Source organism: Nerophis ophidion, linkage group LG06 (assembly GCF_033978795.1).
Source record: "Nerophis ophidion isolate RoL-2023_Sa linkage group LG06, RoL_Noph_v1.0, whole genome shotgun sequence".
Taxonomy (NCBI): Eukaryota; Metazoa; Chordata; class Actinopteri; order Syngnathiformes; family Syngnathidae; genus Nerophis; species Nerophis ophidion.
In genome coordinates, this window is record NC_084616.1 from 16,745,885 (window position 1) to 16,773,277 (window position 27,393).

General features: G+C 36.1%; 2 protein-coding genes across 2 annotated transcripts in view; one reads left to right on the forward strand and one right to left on the reverse strand.

The window, feature by feature from the left end:
* The window catches only part of rfc2 (replication factor C (activator 1) 2), a 31,093-nt gene extending 30,617 nt beyond the window's left edge, over positions 1-476 (forward strand). The window contains exon 8 of the mRNA XM_061902826.1: positions 56-476. Within this exon, the coding sequence (XP_061758810.1) occupies positions 56-166 (111 nt within the window). The 3' untranslated portion in view covers positions 167-476. The remainder of the gene's footprint in view (positions 1-55) is intronic.
* Positions 275-27,393, reverse strand: part of LOC133554284 (protein NDRG3-like) — a 75,921-nt gene continuing 48,802 nt past the window's right edge. Inside the window, exons 9-16 of the mRNA XM_061902823.1 lie at positions 24,589-24,645; positions 24,386-24,489; positions 23,224-23,289; positions 21,961-22,012; positions 21,041-21,088; positions 17,398-17,433; positions 17,261-17,312; positions 275-4,174 (exon numbers count right to left, since the gene is read on the reverse strand). Coding sequence (XP_061758807.1) covers positions 4,041-4,174; positions 17,261-17,312; positions 17,398-17,433; positions 21,041-21,088; positions 21,961-22,012; positions 23,224-23,289; positions 24,386-24,489; positions 24,589-24,645 — 549 coding nt within the window. The 3' untranslated portion in view covers positions 275-4,040. The remainder of the gene's footprint in view (positions 4,175-17,260; positions 17,313-17,397; positions 17,434-21,040; positions 21,089-21,960; positions 22,013-23,223; positions 23,290-24,385; positions 24,490-24,588; positions 24,646-27,393) is intronic.

Genomic DNA, 27,393 nt, shown 5'->3' on the forward strand with positions numbered 1-27,393 from the left:
TGAGGGCTTGTAGTCGTGCCGTCGTCATGGCGACTGATCTTGTGCACCCCCGCAGGAGATCGGGTACACGCACATGCGCGTGACGGAAGGCGTCAACTCGCTACTGCAGATGGCGGGACTGGTGGCTCGACTCTGCAGTAAGACCACGCCCCCTGCGGCCTGCTGACCTCACTCCAGGTGCTTGTAATCAACCATGTAGTTGTTTTGTGTTGGAGGACAGGCTTGACTTGCCTTTTTAAAATGCAAATAGGCTCCATGCAAATAAATATGCTGCTTCACATAACAAGCCTTTATTTCAGTACAAAGGAACGTCCAGCAAGTACAAATCTCAAATGTCGAAATGTTGCTTTACACTTGGGAAGAGAGAAGAACTGGTTTTAAAGCCCTCAGTCCACTAAACTTGTGTGGCTTTTCCAAAAAAAAAAAATACTTCCATACTCCACTAGGGGGCAACCTCATGCCGCAATTCACAAAAACATTGAAGGATCCTTGTGTCACTCTGCTACTTTTATCTACTGGAAATATGTTTAAAGCTATCTAATGGAGAAGAAAATGTGCTAAACCAGGGGTGTCCAAAGTGTGGCGTGAAAGCCATTTGTGGCCAGTGGCACATTAGGAAAAAATACACTATGGGGGAACAAAACGAGAAAAGGTTGCAATCCTGACTAATAACACAAAGCAGCCATCCAGGTTGTCGTTTTTTTCTTTAAAACTTGTCATTGCTCAAAAGTAATTAATCAAAATCAATTACTTCACAGCAAATATTACACTTTGAAGTATTTTATGAGGAAAATATTGCGTATTTTCTGTATATATATGTGTGTGTTTGTTTGACAAAAAAGGCATAAAAAAACAAATAGATTAAATAAAAAATGTGTGGCTTCTTATATAAATGTGTGTGTGTGTTTTGACAAAAAAGGAATACAAATGAATGGATGGGAAAAAAATGTATGGCTTGTTTTGAACTCTTTTGAACTTATAAACTGTCATTGTTAGAAAAAAAATAATTCAAAATCAATGCGATGACTTGACGTATTTAAGGCTCCAATTGCTTCACATCAAATATTTCACTTTGAAAATGTCTTTAGGGAAAATATTGCACAATGTGTTTTTACCTTTAACAGAATTATGACGAAAAGGACTTGAAACATTTAAAAAAGTAACTTTATAACGACTGATAGACCTGCAGTTTATCTTAAAAACTTAAGTGTTGAATAAAAAGAATAATAATATGGCTTAACATTTTTTGTGACTGAGATTCTTTCAAACTTGAGGGGACTCCTAGTGGTTAAAAAATACAAAATCTTTACATCGTATTAGATTTGACAAAGACAAATATCCAAATGCCCCCCGCATGCTTTGAGTTCAGTGCGCGGCCCTCAGTGGGAAGAGTTTGGACACCCCTGTGCCAAACTATCTGAACAAAATCAACATCTCTTTCTGTTGGAGGGAAGAAAGCAAATTGGTGTGAAATTAAATGAATAGTACATTCATTGTATCTTTACAATAGGCCGAGGGCCAGTTAAAAATGGCCCTTAGGTGACATTGCTGCCATAATATAAATACATTTCCCAGCTAGCGCAACTGTCATACAAATATGTGCAGAAGTACTCAAGAGTTTTCATCCTTATAGTCCACCACCATGGATGAGAAATACTGAAAATGACTATTCAGAAGTCCCATTCATGGCTGCAACTGATGTTATATTTGAATCAAAGGTCTGCACTTCAATCACCCGCAGGTTTAGTGCCAGCCCATTGTTGTGTATAAAGACCACTAAAATAAAAACACTGCAGCTAACTGCATCGCGTGTACAACTCAAAGTTGTGAGCTGCTAGCGCTGCTGGTTACGATGGTGAACTACGCTCACGCACTAGACTGCAACCACTGGACTGTTTGTCACTCCACACGCAGCATGCTGTCCATAGAGAACACTTCAACGGGAGAGAAACACACTGAGAGCCATGCTAGCAGCACCTCACAGACACCTTTCAGACAGGAAGTAGAGGTTTTCAAAGAAAAGGTTGAGGTTCACTACACAGATCAAGATTGGTTCCGTAAATGTAACAATGGGCTCAGTAAATGTAACATAATTGTTTTCATAAATGTAACAATTGTTTTTGTAAATGTAACTTAATTGGATCTGTATATGTAACATCATTTTTCGTAAATGTAACTTAATTGGTTTTGTAAATATAATATATTGGTTCCGTAAATGTAACCTAATGGTAACTTCATTGGTTCCATAAATGTAACACTGGGTTCTGTAAATGTAACATAATTGTTTTTATAAATGTAACATAATTTGTCCCGTGAATGTAACAATTGTTTTCGTAAATGTAACATAATTGGATCTGTAAATGTAACATTGTTTTTGTAAATGTAACTTAGTTTTTTCGTAAATATAACATATTGGTTCCGTAAATGTAACATAATGGGTTCCGTAAGTGTAACATAATGGTAACTTAATTGGTTCCATAAATGTAACAATGGGTTCTGCAAATGTAACACTATTGGTTCCATATATGTATCAATTGGTTCCGTAAATGTAACATAATTGTTTTCTTAAATTGAACATAATTGGTTCCATAAATGTAACAATAGGCTCCGTAAATGTAACAAATGTTTCCGTAATTGTAACATCATTGGTTCTGTAAATGTAACAAATGTTTAGGTAAATGTAACTTCATTGGTTCCGTAAATGTTACATAATTGTTTTCGTAAATGTAACTTAATTTGTTTCGTAAATATAACAATTAGTTCCGTAAATGTAACATAATGGGTTCCGTAAGTGTAACAAAATGGTAACTTAAGTGGTTCCATAAATGTAACCATGGGTTCCTTACATGTTACATAATTGGCTCCATATATGTAACAATTGGTTCCGTAAATGTAAACATGGGCTCCGTAAATGTAACATAATTGTTTTCTTAAATGTAACATAATTGGTTCCGTAAATGTAACAATGGGTTCTGCAAATGTAACACTATTGGTTCCATATATGTATCAATTGGTTCCGTAAATGTAACATAATTGTTTTCTTAAATTGAACATAATTGGTTCCATAAATGTAACAATAGGCTCCGTAAATGTAACAAATGTTTCCGTAATTGTAATATCATTGGTTCTGTAAATGTAACAAATGTTTAGGTAAATGTAACTTCATTGGTTCCGTAAATGTTACATAGTTTTCGTAAATGTAACTTAATTTGTTTCGTAAATATAACAATTAGTTCCGTAAATGTAACATAATGGTAACTTAAGTGGTTCCATAAATGTAACCATGGGTTCCTTACATGTAACATAATTGGCTCCATATATGTAACAATTGGTTCCGTAAATGTAAACATGGGCTCCGTAAATGTAACATAATTGTTTTCTTAAATGTGACATAATTGGTTCCGTAAATGTAACAAATGTTTCCGTAAATGTAACATCAATGTTTACATAAATGTATCATTATTGGTTCCGTAAATGTAACAATTGTTTTCGTAAAGGTTACTTAATTGGATCCATAAATGTAACATCGTTTTCGTAAATGTAACATAACAGGTTCTGTAAGTGTAACATAATGGTAACTGAATTGGTACCATAAATGTAACTGAATTGGTACCATAAATGTGACATAATTGGTGTCGTAAATGTAAGTGAACATGTCCCATAGAAGTAACACATGGTGGCTAGAGGAGCAGGCAAGTACGACAACAAAGCCAATCAAGAAGGTTCTAGCAGTAAAAAGAGCAGAGCTGCTAAAACAGTCCACTGAATCATAAATACAACACCTCATATGAACGCCATCTACAGCATCACCACGGCAACCGCAGGGCTGGAGGGAGGGAGGGAGAAAGTGAATGCAACACACCGATGCCTTCCTTAGCGCGCCAAAATGGCCGCCCTCGTCTCGACCTCATTTGGGCGAACTCGCTCGGCTACAGTGGGAGGGAAGCTAAACGGCGGCGGCTAAAACTGCGCTCGGGAAGAGAGAGAAAGGATGCAGTCCTCCGCCGTCGTCTCCGAGACCCGCCGGGAAAGGGGCGGGGTTAGGGGCGAGTGGGCGGCGCGCTCTCCGGGGGCGTGTTGGTGGAACCGCGGCTCCGGACGCCATCGCCCGAGCCGACGCTGGAGGCCGAGTGAGTCCTGGAGCGGACCAGGCGGGTCATACCGGCTGTGGGCACTAGAGGGCGACAGACATCAACATGGAAGATGGTCATATTCAAATGTACTTCCTCGTAGCACTCAACATTTTTGCCAGTGTCAAGGGGAACTGCACCTTTTTTGTCATTCACATTCCTTAACTTTAGGGAAAGCCCGCTAAGAATGGAGCCAATGGGAGCACAGTAACACCTCCAAAAACCTCCATCATCCTTTTATATACACGCTGTACGTATGTATTAAAGTAACACTCATTATAATATTTACCTATTTTACTCATTTGAAGCTTATTGATCTCACACACGCATCAGCGTTCGCTTTTCCCTCCAGTAACAACAACACTACTAATCACGGCAGACTTCATGAGAGACAACAAGAACTACTTAGGGACAAATGATGATCCAGAAACTTCTATTTTTGAGCCTAAATATAAGGAGGGTGATAAACAGAAGCAGTTTTAGTCAGACACTAAGCATCATGTAGGTATTGCTAAGTGCTAAGCAAGATTATAAAATCAAACAACCACTTACTGTACAAGGTCTGCTCTCACTGGTATGCCAATTTATGGAATGTTTATATCCTCCTGTTTAGATAAATAATTAATCATAATCCTCACACAGGTTAAAAAGTAGTATATTTCCATGTCTTCCTCGCCATCTGCTGGTCTTAGTCGGATGTCAAAGTTGACCAACTTCTAGGTTTATGTCCACAACCTCCTACTATCCAGGGGAGAGCAACAATTTATACTCTAGAACTAATTTCCACCAACTGGGAGGCAAAGCAGCATAAGCTAGTCAGCTCTTTGTGATCACGGCGCCGCTAAAAGTAGTTCCTCAACGTTAGCGCTTATAATACCAATATTGCTAATGAGTGGTTAATATTCAGGTCAAAACTTGTAAATGCTGAATGTTGTTGGCGCTTTTTGGATGGGTATTTAGAGAACAGAGTACTACCACTAGCTGCATCGTTAGCCACCTCCTACTCGCCGTATTTTACGACTTGGAATGCAATTGTTTTCATGAATGTAACATAATTGGTTTCGTAAATGTAACTTAATAGGATCTGTACATGTAACTTAATTGATTCTGTAAAGGTAGCAATAGTTTTTATAAATGTAACATCATTGGTCTCGTAAATGCTACTTAATAGGATCCGTAAATGTAACATAATTGGTTCCGTAAGTGTAACTTACTTGGTTCGTAGCGGTAGCAATTGTTTTCAAGAATGTAACATAATTGGTCTCGTAAATGTAACAATTGATTTCACAAATGTTTGTTTTTTTTTCTTTTTTTTTTTGGTCCTGTCCAGCTTCTCAGGCAAATCATATAGTTGATGTAGATTCCCATATCGGCTGTTCGGATTTACTTTACAAAAGAGAGAAGTGTAGGATACTTCTCTTATTGCCTTATTTGTATTTGACTTTATTGAATGCATTTATATTATCATTTGTTGCACCCTGGCCGGAGCAGGAAGGAATGGAAAGAGAAAAAAAAAAGGAAAACATGAGGAAATTGTGGGGACAAGAGAAGACAGAGAGACAAAAACAACAACTGCAAACATAACAACAAAAACAGCACATACGATATGTACACATGATGGTAAAAGTGATAGCAAAGAAGAAGTTAGCGAAATAAATAAAACAGAATGACATTGAGCGTTTCTACACTAAAACTGGAGCAATACAAATACCAATAGAAAAAGCGCTATTGATCATGAACAATACCAATAATTTACCTCTATTATTAACAATACAGTTGTTCGAATGCATCAATACATATAATTAATGATAACTAGAGATAAAAAATGAATACCGAAAAATAAATAAATAAATATAATAAATAGGTTGTACTTGTATAGCGCTTTTCTACCTTCAAGGTACTCAAAGCGCTTTGACACTACTTCCACATTTACCCATTCACACACACATTCACACGCTGATGGAGGGAGCTGCCATGCAAGGCGCCAACCAGCACCCATCAGGAGCAAGGGTGAAGTGTCTTGCTCAGGACACAACGGACGTGACGAGGTTGGTACTAGGTGGGATTTGAACCAGGGACCCTCGGGTTGCGCACGGCCACTCTCCCACTGCGCCACGCCGTCCCTAATGGAGGGGAAGAAAGAGAAGCAACCTAGTAGATTGTTATAGTACCAATAGGTTAAGCTTTATCAGTGTGCCATGTGTCGCCCAGTTTCCCCTAGGGTAACTATGTTAATATATGTTTGATGAAACGGGATTATGTGCATGAGGGTATGAAGTATATGTACATAATGTGTATATATATGTTTGTACAGTGAATGTGTATCTACAGTATATGTATGTTTGTACATAGATATATACATGTATGTAGGCAGATACATGTATGTATGTTCATAGATGTATGTATGTATGTTCATAGATGTATTTATGTATGTTCATACATGTATGTATGTTCATACATGTATGTATGTATGTATGTTCATACATGTATGTATGTTCATACATGTATGTATGTATGTTCATAGATGTATGTATGTATGTATGTTCATACATGTATGTAATTATGTATGTTCATAGATATATGTATGTATGTTCAAACATGTATGTATGTATGTTCATACATGTATGTAATTATGTATGTTCATACATGTATGTAATTATGTATGTTCATACATGTATGTATTTATGTATGTTCATACATGTATGTATTTATGTATGTTCATACATGTATGTATTTATGTATGTTCATACATGTATGTATTTATGTATGTTCATACATGTATGTATGTATGTTCATACATGTATGTATGTATGTTCATACATGTATGTATGTATGTTCATAAATGTATGTATGTATGTTCATACATGTATATATGTATGTATGTTCATACATGTATATATGTATGTATGTTCATACATGTATATATGTATGCATGTTCATACATGTATATATGTATGTATGTTCATACATGTATGTATGTATGTTCATACATGTATGCATGTTCATACATATATGTATGCACGTACATGTATGTATGTATGTTCATGTTTGTATGTACATACATGTATGTATGTACATACATGTATGTATGTTCATACATGTATGCATGTTCATACATATATGTATGCACGTACATGTATGTATGTTCATGTTTGTATGTACATACATGTATGTACGTGTATGTATGTATGTTCATACGTGTATGTATGTTCATACATGCATGTATATATGTTATGTATGTATGTCCATACATGTATGCATGTTCATACATATATGAATGTATGTTCATGTTTGTTTGTATGTTCATACGTGTATGTATGTATGTATGTATGTATGTTCATATGTGTATGTATGTATGCTCATACATGTATGTATGTAGATACGTGTATGTCTGTATGTTCATACATGTATGCATGTTCATACATGTATGTATGTCCATACGTGTATGCATGTATGTATGTATGTTCATACATGTATGTATGTTCATACATGTACATATATACATGAATGTATGTATATATATACATACATGTATGTATATATATATACATACATGTATGTATATGTATGTACTTGTATGCATGTTCATACATGTATGCATGTTCATACATATATGTATGATTGTTCATACATACATGTATGCACGTGTATGTATGTATGTTCATACGTGTATGTATGTTCATACGTGTATGTATGTATGTACATACATATGTATGTTCATACATGTATGTATGTATGTATGTATGTCCATACATGTATGCATGTTCATACATATGTATGTATGTTCATGTTTGTATGTACATACATGTATGTATGTATGTTCATACGTGTATGTATGTATGCTCATACATGTATGTATGTAGATACGTGTATGTATGTATGTCCATACATGTATGTATGTTCATACATGTATGTATGTATGTATGTTCATACATGTATGTATGTATGTATGTTCATACATGTATGTATGTATGTATGTTCATACATGTATGTATGTTCATACATGTATGTATGTATGTATGTTCATACATGTATGTATGTATGTATGTTCATACATGTATGTATGTATGTATGTTCATACATGTATGTATGTATGTATGTTCATACATGTATGTATGTATGTATGTTCATACATGTATGTATGTATGTATGTTCATACATGTATGTATGTATGTTCATACATGTATGCATGTTCATACATGTATGCATGTTCATACATATATGTATACACGTACATGTATGTATGTATGTTCATACATGTATGCATGTTCATACATACATGTATGTATGTATGTTCATACATGTATGCATGTTCATACATATATGTATGCACGTACATGTATGTATGTATGTTCATGTTTGTATGTACATACATGTATGTATGTATGTTCATACGTGTATGTATGTTCATACATGCATGTATGTATGTTATGTATGTATGTCCATACATGTATGCATGTTCATACATATATGAATGTATGTTCATGTTTGTATGTATGTTCATACGTGTATGTATGTTCATACGTGTATGTATGTATGTATGTATGTATGTTCATACGTGTATGTATGTATGCTCATACATGTATGTATGTAGATACGTGTATGTCTGTATGTTCATACATGTATGCATGTTCATACGTGTATGTATGTCCATATGTGTATGCATGTATGTATGTATGTATGTTCATACATGTATGTATGTATGTTCATACATGTATGTATGTATGTATGTTCATACATGTATGTATGTATGTATGTTCATACATGTATGTATGTATGTTCATACATGTATGTATGTATGTTCATACATGTATGCATGTTCATACATATATGTATACACGTACATGTATGTATGTATGTTCATACATGTATGCATGTTCATACATACATGTATGTATGTATGTTCATACATGTATGCATGTACATGTATGTATGTATGTTCATGTTTGTATGTACATACATGTATGTATGTATGTTCATACGTGTATGTATGTTCATACATGCATATATGTATGTTATGTATGTATGTCCATACATGTATGCATGTTCATACATATATGAATGTATGTTCATGTTTGTATGTATGTTCATACGTGTATGTATGTTCATACGTGTATGTATGTATGTATGTTCATACGTGTATGTATGTATGCTCATACATGTATGTATGTAGATACGTGTATGTCTGTATGTTCATACATGTATGCATGTTCATACGTGTATGTATGTCCATATGTGTATGCATGTATGTATGTATGTATGTTCATACATGTATGTATGTATGTTCATACATGTATGTATGTTCATACATGTACATATATTCATGAATGTATGTATATATATACATACATGTATGTATATATATATATACATACATGTATGTATATGTATGTACTTGTATGCATGTTCATACATGTATGCATGTTCATACATATATGTATGATTGTTCATACATACATGTATGCACGTACATGTATGTATGTTCGTTTGTATGTACATACATGTATGTACGTGTATGTATGTATGTTCATACGTGTATGTATGTTCATACGTGTATGTATGTATGTACATACATATGTATGTTCATACATATGTATGTTCATACATGTATGTATGTATGTATGTCCATACATGTATGCATGTTCATACATATATGTATGTATGTTCATGTTTGCATGTACATACATGTATGTATGTAGATACGTGTATGTATGTATGTATGTTCATACATGTATGTATGTTCATACATGTATGTATGTATGTTCATACATGTATGTATGTGTGTTCATACATGTATGTATGTATGTTCATACATGTATGTACATATATACATGAATGTATGTATATGTATATACATGTATGTATATGTATGTACATGTATGCATGCTCATACATGTATGTATGTTCATGTTTGTATGTACATACATGTATGTATGTACATACATACATATGTATGTATGTTCATACATACATATGCATGTTCATACATGTATGTTCATACATGTATGTACATGTATGTATGTTCATGTTTGTATGTACATACATACATATGTATGTTCATACATATGTATGTTCATACATATGTATGTATGTTCATACATATGTATGTATGTTCATGCATATGTATGTACATACATATGTATGTTCATACATACATATGTATGTTCATGCATATGTATGTACATACATATGTATGTTCATACATACATATGTATGTTCATACATATGTATGTATGTTCATACATATGTATGTACATACATATGTATGTTCATACATACATATGTATGTATGTTCATACATATGTATGTACATACATATGTATATTCATACATACATATGTATGTTCATACATTTATGTATGTATGCATGTTCATACATGTATGTTCATACATGTATGTATGTTGATACATGTACGTATGCATGTTTATACATGTACGTACATGTATGTTTGTTCATGTACGAATGTTCATACATGTAAGAATGTTCGTACATGTATGAACATTTGCACATGTATGAACTTACGTACATGTATGTATGTTCATACATGTATGTTCATACATGTATGTCAGTACATACATACGTGTGTGTTCATACATGTATGTATGTTATATCCACCTACGTATAACATACATGTATGATGAGATCTTGCGTGGAGCCCCAGATCGAGGGAGATTATCAGTGGTCTTGTATGTCTTCCATTTTCTGATAATTGGTCCCACAGTAGATTTTTCACACCAAGCTGCTTGCCTATTGTAGATTCACTCTTCCCAGTCTGGTGCAGGTCTACAATTCTTTTCCTGGTGTCCTTCAACAGCTCTTTTGGTCTTGGCCATAGTGGAGTTTGGAGTCTGACTGTTTAAGGCTGTGGACAGGTGCCTTTTATACAGATAACGAGTTCAAACAAGTGCCATTAATACAGGTAACGAGTGGAGGACAGAAGAGCTTCTTAAAGAAGAAGTTACAGGTCTGTGAGAGCCAGAGATCTTCCTCATTTGAAGTGACCAAATAATTATTTTCCACCATAATTTACAAATAAATTTTCAAAAATTCTTACAATGTGAATTCCTGGATTTTTTTTCCATTCTGTCTCTCACTGTTGAAGTGTACCTATGATGAAAATTACTGGCCTCTGTCATCATTTTAAGTGGGAGAACTTGCACCTTGGTGGCTGACTAAATTCTTTTTCACCCCACTGTATGTATGTATGTATGTATGTGTATATATATATATATATATATATATATATATATATATATATATACATATATATACACACACACATTCATATATACGCATTTACAAACATATATATGTATATATACATACATATATATGTATGTACATATAAATATGTATGCATATATACACACATATATATGTATGTATACGCATATATACAGTGCCCTCCATAATTATTGGCACCCCTGGTTGAGATGTGTTTTTTAGCTTCCAATTATTTTATTTTTTTTCTAAATAATATGGGACCTTAATGGAAAAAAAGAGAAAAATCCAACCTTCAATACAAGTGCATTTATTCAGTGGGGAAAAAATCCCACATAAAGAAATAATTATTTGACATCAAATAATGTGTGTCACAATTATTAGCACCCCTGGTGTTAATATTTTGTACAACCCCCTTTTGCCAACAAAACAGCACCTAATCTTCTCCTATAATGTTTCACAAGATGGGCAAAGACAGAAAGAGGGATTTTCAGCCATTCCTCTTTGCAGAATCTCTCTAAATCATCCAGAGACCTGGGTCCTCTCCTCTGTACTCTCCTTTTCAGCTCACCCCACAGGTTCTCAATGGGGTTGAGGTCAGGGGACTGAGATGGCCATGGGAGGAGCTTGATTTTGTGTCTGGTGAACCATTTCTGTGTAGATTTGGCCATATGTTTAGGGTCATTGTCTTGCTGAAAGACCCAGTGACGACCCAGCTTCAGCTTTCGGGCAGAGGGCAACAGATTTTGATTTAAAATGTCCTGGTATTTCAAAGCATTCATGATGCCATGCACCCTAACAAGGTTCCCAGGGCCTTTGGAAGTGAAACAGCCCCACAGCATCACTGACCCACCCCCATACTTCACAGTGGGTATGAGGTGCTTTTCAGCATGCGCATCTTTCGTGATACGCCAGACCCACTTAGAGTGTTTGTTGCCAAAAAGCTCAATCTTGGTCTCATCTGACCAAAGCACACGGTCCCAGTTGAAGCCCCAATACCGTTTGGCGAACTCCAGACGCTTGCGTTTATGATTGTGAGTGAGGAAAGGTTTTCTCCGTGCATGCCTCCCAAACAGCTTGTTGGCGTGTAGACAGCGCCTGATGGTTGATTTGGAGACTTTGTGACCCCAGGATGCTACCATTTGTTGTAATTCTGTAACAGTGAGCTTTGGAGATCTTTTGATTTCTCTTACCATCCTCCTCACTGTGCGTGGTGGCAAAATAAACTTGGGTCCTCGTCCAGGCTTATTTACCACTGTTCCAGTTGTTTTGAACTTCTTAATTATTCCTCTCACAGTGGATATGGGCAGCTGCAGTTGAGTGGCAATCTTCTTGTAGCCTCTGCCTGACCTGTGAAGGTCGACGCACATCTGCCTCACTTGTATGCTGTGTTCCTTTGTCTTTCCCATGTTTAAGAGTGGATAAGAGAAATGGCCTCGGTGTCACGTCATATTTATACCCCAGGGAAACAGGAAGTGATGAATTACTAATTAAATGTTCCTACGTACTCTGGTAAACTTTGTAAACTACTGTAGAAATGACAGAAATGCTTCAATTATATTTATTTCCTGGGAATTGTTAAGGGTGCCAATAATTGTGGAACAGGTGATTTAATGAAAAATAATTATTTTTTAGTCAGGGATTTTTTTATTTTCTTACAATTCATTTGAGTTGAAGGCTACATTTTCCTACAATTTTCAGTGTGACAGTATTCTTCTGCAATAAACACTGAATTTATTTTAAGGCTTTTAACACATCTCAACCAGGGGTGCCAATAATTATGGAGGGCACTGTACATATGTATGTATATATGCGTACATATTTATATATACATACATATATATGTATGTATATATATATACATATATAAATAGACATATCTATATGTATGTATATACATACGTACATATATATATGTATATATGTGCATGTGTGTATATACATTCATATGCATATATGTAAATACATATGTATATACATATGTATATATATAAATACAAATATATATACATATATGTACAATATATATACATACATATGCACATTGTACATATACATATGTATATACATTCATACGTACATATGCATATACATACATACATATGCATATACGTATACATTCATACATACGCATATACATACATATATATACGCGCATATTCATATAAATACATACATGCATACATATAAATACATACATACATACATATGCATATACATACATACATATTCATATACATACATACCGTATTGTTCGGACTATAAGTCAACGTTTTATTCATAGTTTTGCCGGGGGTGCGACGTATACTCTGGAGCTACTTATGTGTGAAATTATTAACACATTACAGTAAAATATCAAATAATATTATTAACCTCGTTCGGGTGAGCAACGAAGAAAACGTCAGCAATCATCACTCACACACCAACCAATAAGAATTCGGCGGGGGCGGGTCAAGGCAGAAGTGCATTGTGGGTCATGATATGCCACTGCTGGAGCTATTTAAAATGGATCACATCAACATTGGCTGTAACTTATAAAAACTGAGAAGGACTGAACTAAAATGGCACCGAAAAGGAAATCATGTACTGCAGATTACAAGCTGGACGTAGTGAAATATGCAGCAGAGAACAGCAATCGAGCAGCAGAAAGAAAGGACGCTAGCTGGGGCGTATACCAGAGGCGACACCGAGGAAGAAGATTTCATGGGATTTAGCAATTAGGAGTGACAGATTGTTTGGTAAACATATCGCATGTTCTATATCTTATAGTTATTTGAATGACTCTTACCATAATATGTTAGGTTAACATAGCAGGCACTTTCTCAGTTGGTTATTTATGCCTCATATAACGTACACGTATACAGCCTGTTGTTCACTATTCTTTATTTATTTTAAATTGCCTTTCAAATGTCTATTCTTGGTGTTGGGTTTTATCAAATAAATTTCCCCCCAAAAATGCAACTTATACTCTAGTGCGACGTAATTATGTTTTTTTCCTTCTTTATTGTGCATTTTCAGCCGGTGCGACTTATACTGCGGAGCGACTTATAGTCTGAAAAATACGGTAAATATATATATACGTATATACATACATATGTATGTATATACATATGTATGTATATACATAAGTGTATATATGTACATACATAAATGTATATACATAAATGTATATATACGTATATACATATATGTACATATGTGAATACATATGTATATATTCATATAAATGGGTTGTACTTGTATAGCGCTTTTCTACCTTCAAGGTACTCAAAGCGCTTTGACACTACTTCCACATTTACCCATTCACACACACATTCACACACTGATGGAGGGAGCTGCCATGCAAGGCGCCAACCAGCACCCATCAGGAGCAAGGGTGAAGTGTCTTGCTCAGGACACAACGGACGTGACGAGGTTGGTACTAGGTGGGATTTGAACCAGTGACCCTCGGGTTGCGCACAGCCACTCTCCCACTGCGCCACGCCGTCCCCCATGTATATATATATAAACATATGTATATAGGTATATACATATATGTGTATATGTATATATACATATGTGCATATATATGTATATGCATGTATATGTATATACATATATATATGTATGTATATACGTATATGTATGCATGTAAATATATGTATGTATGTATATATATACATTTGTATGTATTTACATATATATATACATACATACATACATATATATATATACATACATATATATATGGAAACCCCGTTTCCATATGAGCTGGGAAATTGTGTCAGATGTAAATATAAACGGAATACAATGATTTGCAAATCCTTTTCAACCCATATTCAGTTGAGTATGCTACAAAGACAACATATTTGATGTTCAAACTGATAAACATTTTTTTTGTTGCAAATAATCATGAACTTTAGAATTTGATGCCAGCAACACGTGACAAAGAAGTTGGGAAAGGTGGCGATAAATACTGATAAAGTTGAGGAATGATCATCAAACACCTATTTGGAACATCCCACAGGTGGGTGCCATGATTGGGTATAAAAACAGCTTCCCAAAAAATGCTCAGTCTTTCACAAGAAAGGATGGGGCGAGGTACACCCCTTTGTCCACAACTGCGTGAGCAAATAGTCAAACAGTTTAAGAACAACGTTTCTCAAAGTGCAATTGCAAAAATTTAGGGATTTCAACAACTACAGTCCATAATATCATCAAAATGTTCAGAGAATCTGGAGAAATCACTCCACGTAAGCAGCATGGCCGGAAACCAACATTGAATGACCGTGACCTTCGATCCCTCAGACGGCACTGTATCAAAAAACATCAATCTCTAAAGGATATCACCAAATGTGCTCAGGAACACTTCAGAAAACCACTGTCACTAAATACAGTTCATCGCTACATCTATAAGTGCAAGTTAAACCTCTACAATGCCAAGCGAAAGCCATTTATCAACAACATCCAGAAACGCCGCCGGCTTCTCTGGGCCTGAGATCATTGAAAATGGTCTGCTGCAAAGTGGAAAAGTGTTCTGTGGTCTGACGAGTCCACATTTCAAATTGTTTTTGGAAACTGTGGCCATTTGTGTCCTCGGGAACGAAGAGGAAAAGAACCATCCGGATTGTTCTAGGCGCAAAGTTCAAAAGCCAGCATCTGTGATGGTATGGGGGTGCATTAGGTCCCAAGGCATGGGTAACTTACACATCTGTGAAGGCACCATTAATGCTGAAAGGTACATACAGGTTTTGTAAGAACATATGTTGTCATCCAAGTAACGTTTTCATAGACGCCCCTGCTTATTTTAGCAAGACAATGCCACACCACGTGTTAAAACCGCTTTGCTTCATATTAAAAAAGTGCGGGTACTAGACTGGCCTGTCAGTAGTCCAGACCTGTCTCACATTCAAAATTATGAAACCTAAAATACGACAACGGAGACCTTGGACTGTTCAACAACTTAAGCTGTACATAAATCAAGAATGGGAAAGAATTCCACCTGAAAAGTTTCAAAAATGCGTCTCCTCAGTTCCCAAGTGTTTCTTGAGTGTTGTTAAAAGAAAAGGTGATGTAACACAGTGGTGAACATGCCCTTTCCCAACTACTTTGGCACGTGTTGCAGCCATGAAATTCTAAGTTAATTATTATTTGCAAAAAAAAATAAAGTTTATGAGTTTGAACATCAAATATCTTGTGTTTGTAGTGCATTCAATTGAATATGGGTTGAAAAGGATTTGCAAATCATTGTATTCTGTTTATATTTACATCTAACACAATTTCCGAACTCAAATGGAAACGGGGTTTGTATACATACACATATACATATACATATATATATATATATATATATATATATATATACATATACATACATACGCACACACATACACATATATATATACATATATATATATATATATATACATACATATGTATATATATATATATACATACATACACATATATATATATACACACGCAATATATATATACACACAGACACACTAAACTATATATATATATACACACGTACACATATATACACACATATATATAGATATATGTACATATATATTTGTGTGTATATATATATATATAAATATATATATATAGATATATGTACATATATATGTGTGTGTATATATATATATATATATATATACACACACACATATATATATGTATATATACACACACATATATACTGTATGTATATATATATACACACGCACACTATTGTGAGGTTTTGTTCCTAAAAATAAACATACTGGCCCCCAGAGACATGTATTTCTCAAAATTTGGCCTCCGAGTCAAAATAATTGTCCAGGTCTGGACTAGAAAGTATTTACAAAAAGACACACACGCACGCACACACGCACGCACGCACACACGCACACACACACACACACACAAAAGAGGTACTCACTGTAGCCCATCCCCTGCACAAAATACTTGAAGGCCTCCGCCAGTTTTCCAGGCTGAATACAGAAATAAACACAATTAGGAAAGTATCGATCAGGAAATGTACCAAAGAAAGAAATAATAATAGAAGAAGAACCTGACCTGCACCACTTGTGGAAGACCGCCACAGTCCGCCATCTAGAGGAGAGACAGAGAATTACACCACAAGGAGTACACAGCAGAGGCCCACGCTCCTTACTGCCCACGTTCAAACTTCTTTTAGCTCGGGGCTCGCATTGAGGAAAATGTTTTCTAATCATATTAGCATGATAACTACAATATAAAGACAACTTCAGATTCTTTGCTTTGTTTTACTTTGGGCAAAAATAGAACGGTCACATTGTGAAAATGTAGAAATAATCTTGACAAAACACTTCCAAATTGCCGTAATTTTTGGATTATAAATTGCAGTGTTTTTTCATAGTGCGATTTATACTCTGGAGCGACTTATGTGTGAAATTATCAACACATTACCGTAAAATATCACAGCTCCACGGCAACTGAGAAAATGCGGCGTGCAACTTTTTTGGACGTCATTGTTAGCGGTGCATGGTCTACCTTTTTTTTAGTTTAGTTTAGTCTTTATTTGAAGGGACAATGCACAGAAACATTAAGCTCAAAGACAGATATGTTCTGTACCAAATTATAGCTAAATAGCTCATTTCCATCTACAGTCACTGGCTACCTAAATTAAAAAGATACAAAAATCATGCAATAAATAAGAATAAATTCATACTATACCATGTAATTAAATTAAGAAAAGTCATAAAACGCCCTTTCATGGACACATACTTAATATACAATACAATCACATCTCATTTATATCATCACACAAAGACAATACGTGCTCTTGTTCACATCTGTCATCATTTGTAAAAAAAACAACCAGGATTTCAACACACACACCTCACAATTTACAACAAAAATGCTGTCATGGATAAATCTACATAATACACATTAAGTTGATTGTCAAACACAGTGGCCACCTTATTGACCGTGTGAGCAGCTTTGATTGCTCCAAAGCCACTTTTTAACTTCAATTGTAGACGAAGAGTAATCTGTTTAACTTTTCAAGTTTGTTGTGAGGTCGTTCCATTCCTTTATGGCTTTCTATGAAAAGGCTGACTGTGCAAAAGATGTTTTACATCTGGGTACGCTACACCGCCCCCAGGCTGAGGCTTGTGTGTTTCTAGTTGTCACAGCAGATGTAAACTGGACAAAGTGCTTAAGTGGCGCTGGTGCAGTGTTATTTAGGATTCGATGGGCCATTCGTGTTGATGCTAATCTTTGAATGTTAGCTAAATTTAACAATCTATATTTTTGGAGAACTAAACAGTGATGGTGGTGTTGTGGTCTTTGGTCAAGGATTTTGAGCGATTGTTTGTGCAAAGTTTCAAATGGCCTCAGTGTCATTTTGCTTGCCTGAGACCAACATGTCATACAATAATAAAAACGAGACATAATCATTGCATTAAAATAAGTTTGAGCTGCCTCCAGAGTTAACAAATTCCTGATATGTTTGAACGTTTTTATGTTGTATTTAGGACTCTGGGACTTCGGTTTGATGTTGTTTAAAGCCAAATCTTGGGTCTAAAATGCCACCCAGGTAACGATATTCACTAAAATTTTGTATTATCTACTTATTAACCATTACATTTGGAAAGGATGACATTTTATGTTTGTTTGTTTTGGGGTTGGCAGAGTACTTTGGAAACGACACCGAGGAAGAAGATTTAATCGGATTTAGTGATTAGGATTGACAGATTGTTTGGTAAACATATCGCATGTTCTATATGTTATAGGTATTTGAATGACTCTTACCATAATATGTTAGGTTAACATAGCAGGCACCTTCTCAGTTGGTTATTTATGCCTCATATAACGTACACTTATTCAGCCTGTTGTTCACTATTCTTTATTTATTTTAAATTGCCTTTCAAATGTCTATTCTGGGTGTTGGATTTTATTAAATACATTTCCCCCAAAAATGCGACTTATACTCCAGTGCGTCTTATATATGTTTGTTCCCTTCTTTATTATGCATTTTCGGCAGGTGCGACTTATACTCCGGAGCGACTTATACTCCGAAAAATACGGTATTATATATGGCAGGTTATTAAAAAAAAAAAAAAAAAGGTGTTAATTTTCATTAAAATATTGCCATTAAATTTGATTTTGTGCTGTTTTCCTTTTATGTTTCTTTTATTTTTCCCAGATAAACACAAACATTGAATATATCCATCCATTTTCTACCGTTTGTCCTGTTTGAGGTCGCAGGGGGTGCTGGAGCCAATCTCATGTTCATCCAAAATACAAATATGTGTGTTTATCTGTGTGATAACGAATTAAACCGGAAGCAGTATTTCAGGTCCGTGTACCTTCCGCTCATTCTATTTCCAATTTTTAAATACAAATCAAAAAAATATTTTCATGTCCTTTTTGTCTATTTTCAGTCCTGTTACAAAAGTTGGACATTTATTTCATGAGACTGCTGAACAAAGGTGTTAGCATTATGCTAAAAACATGCTAAACGCAAAGGAAAAGCTAAAATAGTGCTTCCGGTTCAATTTGCATTTAGGATCAACATGAATTGGATGTTTGTGTTTATCTGGAAAAAATAAAATCCATAAAAGGAAAACAGGAAAAAATAAAATTTGATGGCAATACTTCAATGAAAATCAACACTTATTTTGTTTGTTTTCAAATCTGCTATGTATAATAAAAATAAAAAAACGGCCCTAATTTTGTTTCTTTGTGTTTCAGTATTGGAAATAGAATGAACGGAAGGTACACGGACCCAAGAGGACTAACGTACACTCCGCCTCCACTTTTCTCCGTCTGGCAGACATTTTGGGGCAATGAGTGCACGATGAGGCATGAAATTTGCCTGGGTAGGTTGTGAGTTCAAACCCCGGCCGAGTCATACCAAAGATTATAAAAATGGGACTTATTACCTCCCTTCTTGGCACTCAGCATCAAGTGTTGGAATTGAGGGTAAAATCACCAAAAATGATTACCGGGCGTGGCCACTGCTGCTGCTCACTGCTCCCCTCACCTCCCAGGGGGGACAGTCATTGGTACTTAACTTAATTGAAGTTTACTAATGCGCTCCAAGCAGAGGACGTCATTTTATGTTTCATTTATGTTGATAGGGATGAGCTGTGTGTATATTGCTTGCTGACAAGTTTGCTATTGCGACACCCAGTGGACTTTTTTTGAACAGCATGTTGGCTGTATGTTTGACACCCCTGCTATATTTATGTACAGATTTAGGAACTTTTTTTTTTTTCATTGGGAGTTGAGGCCTAGTGGTTTCTAGTTCAGGTTGTTTTTGCAAAGTTAAATGCTTATAGAAGGAATCAATAAAGTACTATCTATCTATCTATAAGCGTTTAAGTTTGCAAAAACAACCTGAACTAGAAAAGCACTAGGCCCCGACTCCCAATAAAAAAGGTTGCTAAATCCAGACAGCGCTTACATTTTTTCTCCAAAGTAAGTAAACATCAACTCATAACTTGGACTTATTACGGTGGAATCAGTCAAATATTGTCTTTGTCTCTGTGAGTGGAGGCGGGGCCGTCAGCACACTCACACATTTTTAAAAAGCAAGTCAACAGAATTTGATAAATTATTTCTCATTCCACTTTGGACAAAGTTCCCTGATAATCCGCCCCGAACTTTTTGACTGATCAACTTTGCTGTGGAGAAGACATCAAGCCACTTTTAACAACTCGGGAATGAGTACCTTGAGCAGGGTGGTCTTGGTGGGGTTCAGTCTGGAATTACACTCCACCTGTATACACACACAAACACACACTGGTTATCATTTGGAATGGGGACCAAGTTTTTGTTCGGGACTTGTGGGGACCACCCTTTCTACAGGTTGTGGAGGCATAAAAAAATTAGGTAAAATGGCCACTGCCCAGTTAGCTCATACACATCTTTAAATCTCTGGATTGATGAAGTAATGTGCTGATCATTCTTACTGGGGACCCTGGGAAAAAAGAGTTAATACGGGGATCATGGTTAATTTAAATAAGTTTCCCTTTAGGGTACCTGTTTTTTATGTCCCCATACTGTCAGAAGTCCTCTAAAGGTGACTGTGTAAACAGAGCGATGTCCCCATTAGGGCTATATAAGTAAACATTGATTGATTGATTGATTAAGTGAGCATTGCCAGAACACCCACACACACACACACACACACACACACACACAGAGGTTATCATTTGGAATAGGGACCAAGTTTTTGATCGTGATTTGTGGGGACCACCCTTTCTACAGGTTGTGGAGGCATAACAAAAATGAGGTAAAATGGCCACTGCCCAATTAGCTCATACACGTCTTTAAATCTCTGGATTGATGAAGTAATGTGCTGATCATACTTACTGGGGACCCTGGGGAAATAGAGTTAATATGGTGCATGGGGATCACAAAAACTTTTTAAAAATCACTTAGGCATCTTCAGAATAGATCCAACTATCATTTAAAAGAGGTTTCCCTTTCGGGCACCTTTTATTTTTGTCCCCATACAGTCAGAAGCCCCCTAAAGGTGACTGTGTAAACAGAGTCATGTCCCCATTTAGCCAGAACACACACACACATTACGTTTACAAGAAGGCGATGTCACAAGTTGATTTGAAATGGTAGGAAAAAGATACTCACCACAACATCGACAGCAGGCGATGTATCTCCAACTACCAACAGAGAAGGACACCTAAAACACACACACACACACACACACACAAGTGAATACAACATAACCTCTAAAGTCAACATGATCAATTTTTCAAAGCTCGCTCAAGCTCATGTTTTTGTTTGAATTGGGAAACATTTTCTTTTACGCAGGAAATAATGTCAAAAGTCTGTACCAGGGTCAAACTGCGATCATTCCAAAACAGGTGTCCAAACTACAGCCTGCGGGCAATGTACGGCCCACCGCTGTCTTCAATTTGGCCCGCGAGAAATCATGAGATTTAATACAAGGCGGACACTCCTTGGTCTAGTGGTTAGAGAGTCCACCCTGAGATCGGTAGGTTGTGAGTTCAAACCCTGGCCGAGTCATACCAAAGACTATAAAAATGGAAGCCATTACCTCCCTGCTTGGTACTCAGCATCAAGGGTTGGACTTGGGGGTTGCCCACTGCTCCCCTCACCTCTCAGGGGGTGAACAAGGGGATGGGTCGAATGCAGAGGACAAAATTCAACACACCTAGTGTGTGTGTGACTATCATTGGTACTTTAACTTTTAACTTTAAAGAATCTGGCGGGCATGGCGTTTCCAAATTAATTTGAAATATCCAATTGCTTCAAACTTGCCGTCACTGAGTGGACGACGTGATTAAATCAGGTCAATAACCATGAATTGAGTTTTGAAGTGACTACAGCACAGCATTTAGCCTTATGACCCAATCCAAACAACCTTCCCTAGTCATGGCGCAAGAAAAAAAGATAACTCAAAAATAAACTCTTCATAAGATGACACAACTGCATTGCACCTTGCACTTGTGTACAAATTAAAAAGCAGGTGTTGATTAAAAACCTCCCTGCTGTGAGATGTTACATGATGTTGCTGGTGTACAACCTCTTGTGCTAATAAAAAAAATGCATCATTTCACATCTTAATTTCATATTTAATTTACATTTTGTAGCGATAAGAGTACAGATACTGGTAACAATATTGATATGGATAAAATCCTAACCATTTACATCCCAACTAACAAGTGAGGACGTGCACGGTGACAAAGTCTTACCGACTAGAATGTGACGCAAAACAAAACAAATGAAAAGAGGTGCAAAAATATGTCTTCGATGTTGGCTTACGCTTTGTTCTTGTGAGGCTCACGGGCCATCACGTGTACCCCAAACATTTGGTTTCAGTCCAACTTCAGACCGTTTAGTTAGGAACCAAAACAAAGCTGGAGTTACCTGAGCGTGTTCACCGCGTTGTCGTTCAAACCAGGCACCGGACGCTCCATCTGCAGCTCGGTCCGACTAAAACACAAACACACTTCTACTCACCCGCGTCTTAGCCACACAAAAACACACACGTTCTTGTTTTTGTTACCTTCTTGAGACCTGAGAAAAATGTCTACCTCTTTAGGACCAGCCTTTCTAGATATATAAAGATGTGTATTTACAACATTAATAATATATACATACTATGCAGATATAAAAAAAGCTTGTGGTGAAAAATGAGTTGGAATTTCACAATAAAAAGGTCACAATTTCACAACAAAAATTTAGAATTTTGGCAGTATTATAATAAGTCGTCATTTTACTCAACACAAGTCAAAATTTAACAAGAAATACTGAAAATTTGTGCAATATTATGATAAAAGTTGGAAATGTACTCAACAATTTCACAAGAAAAGCTTAACATTCTGGCAATTTTACTCAACAAAAGTCACAATTTTATAAGAAAACTAACATTTTGGCAATATTATAATAATAATTGGAATTTTGCCTGGCAAAATGATGACAAAAGTAAATTTTACTCAAAAATGTCACTATTTTACAAGAACAACAAAAAAATGGGCAATGTTGTGCTAAAAGTCAGATATTTATATGAAAAATGTCACCATTTTGCATTAAAAAGTAATAATTTTACATTGAAAAAGTAAATAGAAAATATTGCATTATTACAAAAACAATATGAGAAATTGTTCCCAATTTGGACAAATTGTGAGTAAAGGACTACTTTTAGTTCATTAAAAAAAAATGTTTAATTGTTTTTTAATCTTCATTATATACTTCAAATTATTACAGTATGTCTCTTCATACATATTTATTCTTTTTTTTTTAAAATTAATTTTGGCCAAAGGGAGTGCATTTCAATTTCTTACACACACTTGTTATTTCATATGTTGACCAGAGGGGGAGCACTTTTAAAAGCGACACACAGTAAATGTAAAAAATCCCTCCTTTTTGGGACCACCCTCATTTTGATAGACGTCACCACATTCTCTATTAGATGCAATGTTATTGGGACCATGATTTATGTCATCACTTGTTCACACCTCCTCATATGGAAGCTATTTTTCCTTTTTGATGTCTCAAGAAGGGTAGAAATACAAGAACACACACACACCTGTCATAGCTGGTGTAGAACAAGGCCAGGTTGTCCAGGGGAATGTCCTGAGAGATGTGCAATCTGTAGGTCTGGATGATCTCCTTGTTCTCGGTCAACTCATCCTAAACACACACGACAAGCTTGCTGAACATCTGACACACCTCCATCCGCGCGCGTGTGTTTGTGTGTGTGTGTGTGTGTGTGTGTGTGTGTGTCCTCACGGTGCTGAAGTGGTGTCCCATGATGATGTCCACCAGGTTGCTGGTCCAGCCGCTCAGCTGCAGGACATAGACAATGTAGAGTAGACATGTTAGAGCAGGAGAATATTACGTCAGGAATGCTGGGTAGGGATGTCCAGATCCGATCAGGTTTACTGTAAATTCCGGACTGTACACCACTCCTTTCTTCCTATGCTTTGAACCCTCTGGCTTATTGGACGGTGCGGCTAATGTATGGCTTTTTCTTCGCTGACAGCAATAATAGAAATAATTGTATCTGTTTTATTGCTTGTGCTAGGGCACCAAAAAATTGACACATTTGCTCACTGCAGGCTGCACTGTCCTTCCAATTATTGGTAGTGCTTTTAAAAAATGTTTTAACCAGAGAGCTGTTCAGTCTTCTAGCCGTCCGTAACGTTTTTACCCGTTTGGATTCTTCACTCATCACTCCAAGTTTTACAATGTAACTAAAACAATTCTTACTGTGTTCTTACGAGTGTTTTCATTCATATTTGTTAGCTAATATGCTAACACGCTTACGAGTGTCTAAGTTAGTACAATTAACCTGCAATTGTTTCACAAATTCCTCAGTAAATTCAGTAAAATGTCACTGTGGATATATTGAGTCTGTTGAGCTGGTTGGAGAGCGAGCTTCCGCAGCTGTTGGGTCCTCAACCATGGCTTCTGTTTTGTTTGATCAGCTGTTTTACTGCCTTACCTTAGAATGGAATGGTATGTAAATAAACTGTGTAAATAAATAACTCTTATATCTCACGACTTATATATCTGCAGTAGAGAGGTTAATATATGGACAAATATTTTTTCCTCATAAAATGTAGTGCTTGCGGCTATATACCAGTGCGTTTTATAGTCCGGGAAATACAGTATTTTTACATGTAAATGTCCGATAAAAGCAGCCCCGCAGTGTTTACTTGTGCAAAGCAGGACGGCCAGTTAATATCTGCATGTCCTGATCTTTTCTTATATTCTAGTCAAGAGTTTGACAAAAGGTAAACATCTTTTAAGAGCTAGCAGCTACACATCAGCTAATCACGCAAGCTAAACATACATAGTAATAATTGAATAGTGCAGAGTAAAAACGCACATTTGTCAATGTAAAGAAGTATCAAATAATTATAGTTGCATATAACTTACACACACAAAGCGTATTAGAAAGTATCCAGTAACAAACGTGTCCGCATCATGAGCTTAACTTTAGGAATTATTGTGGCTACTAGGTGTCGCCAAAAACACAATTTTGCACTTTTTTGGAATTTTGCCGGTGGTCCACAATCCTTATGTAGGACAAGAACAATTTTTTTCTGATGTATTCTAAGTTGTGAAATACAGCAGGTGCGAGGTGGCCAACATTGCAGCTAATGGGAACTATTCCTCTCATAAAGCCCTCTTAAAAAAACTTACAAAAAGCGCCAACAATACTTAATTTTTATCGTGTGACCTGAATATTAACAAAGTATTAGCGATATTGTTATTATAAGCACTAACGCAGACATACTTTTTTTTTTTTAGCCGCGCCGTGATCACAGAGAGCTAACCAGCTTATGCTGCTTTATGAACATATTGAGCTGCTGCATCGCCTGTGAGCTGGTGAAAGTTCATTCTAAAATCTATAAATCATGCCTCTCTGATAGTAGAAAGTTGTGGCCATTAGCGGAGAAATTGGTCAACTTTGACTAGCAGAAAATGACGCTTCTTTGTGGCACGTTTTTTTTCTTAACCAATTGTGAGAATTATGGTGAATTCTTCATCTAAACGGGAAGATATAAACATCCCATCAGTCTTCATCCGAGTGAGAGCAGACATTGTACAGTGAGTTGTATTTCTTGTTTAGCGCTTAGCATTACGGCTACATGATTAGTGTTTCACTAATGCTGGATGTTTTTAAACACACAGCCTCTAAAACTTATAGATCATCCTCTGTATATTCAGGCTCAAAAATATAAGGTTCATGGATATCACAGGATTGTCATTTGTTCCAAAGTAGTCGTTGTCTGTAAAGGTTGCCCTATAGTGGGTTCTTCAGACCACCAGACTGGCAGGAATTCAGGATATAATACTGTTTTATTTTCCTTCAATGGTGCAAAGTATTTTGCTTTTCAGCACAGTGTATTTTTGTCTCTCAGCAGCACCTCCAACTCCAACTACTCGTTTCCTCACGGCTGCTGCTAATGAAGGCGACAGGTGATTGGATAACTAGGCACACCTGGGCCTTCTACGCACCTGTCGCTGTCTTCGAGGCTGGTCCTGACACACCCCGTACCGCGGCAGGCCCGCAGGCCACGCCTCCCTCCACAGTGTCTTTCAGGAAGTATGCTGTGATTAGTAGTAGTTGTTGAAGGAAATAGCGAACACGTTGTGAAATTAATGTCTGCTTAAAATGAGCAAAATATGTAAATATTACATATTATAAATGTGCCTGTTACTATATTGCATACACATCTAGTGTGTAAAAACATTGCTAAAGGTGTTTGGAGCGCTGTTTTGGTGGTATAAAGCGACTTTTGTTATTAGCTGACTTTTGCTAACGTTTCTTTACGATTTAGATTGCATAAAAAAAAGGAAAAACGTGTGTTCTAGTTTTACATAAGGATTGGGAATGATAGACCACATTCCCCCCAAAATTTCTGTTCCCTTTCAAGACAGCATAAGTTAATAATAAATAAATTATTTTTTTTCAGATCTACCATCGTTCTGTTTGACTCATTTCACTCCATCAAATGTTTTCAAACATTCCACTCTACGAAATAAAAGTATGATTCCTGCTGACATCGTAGATTGGTATCGGCC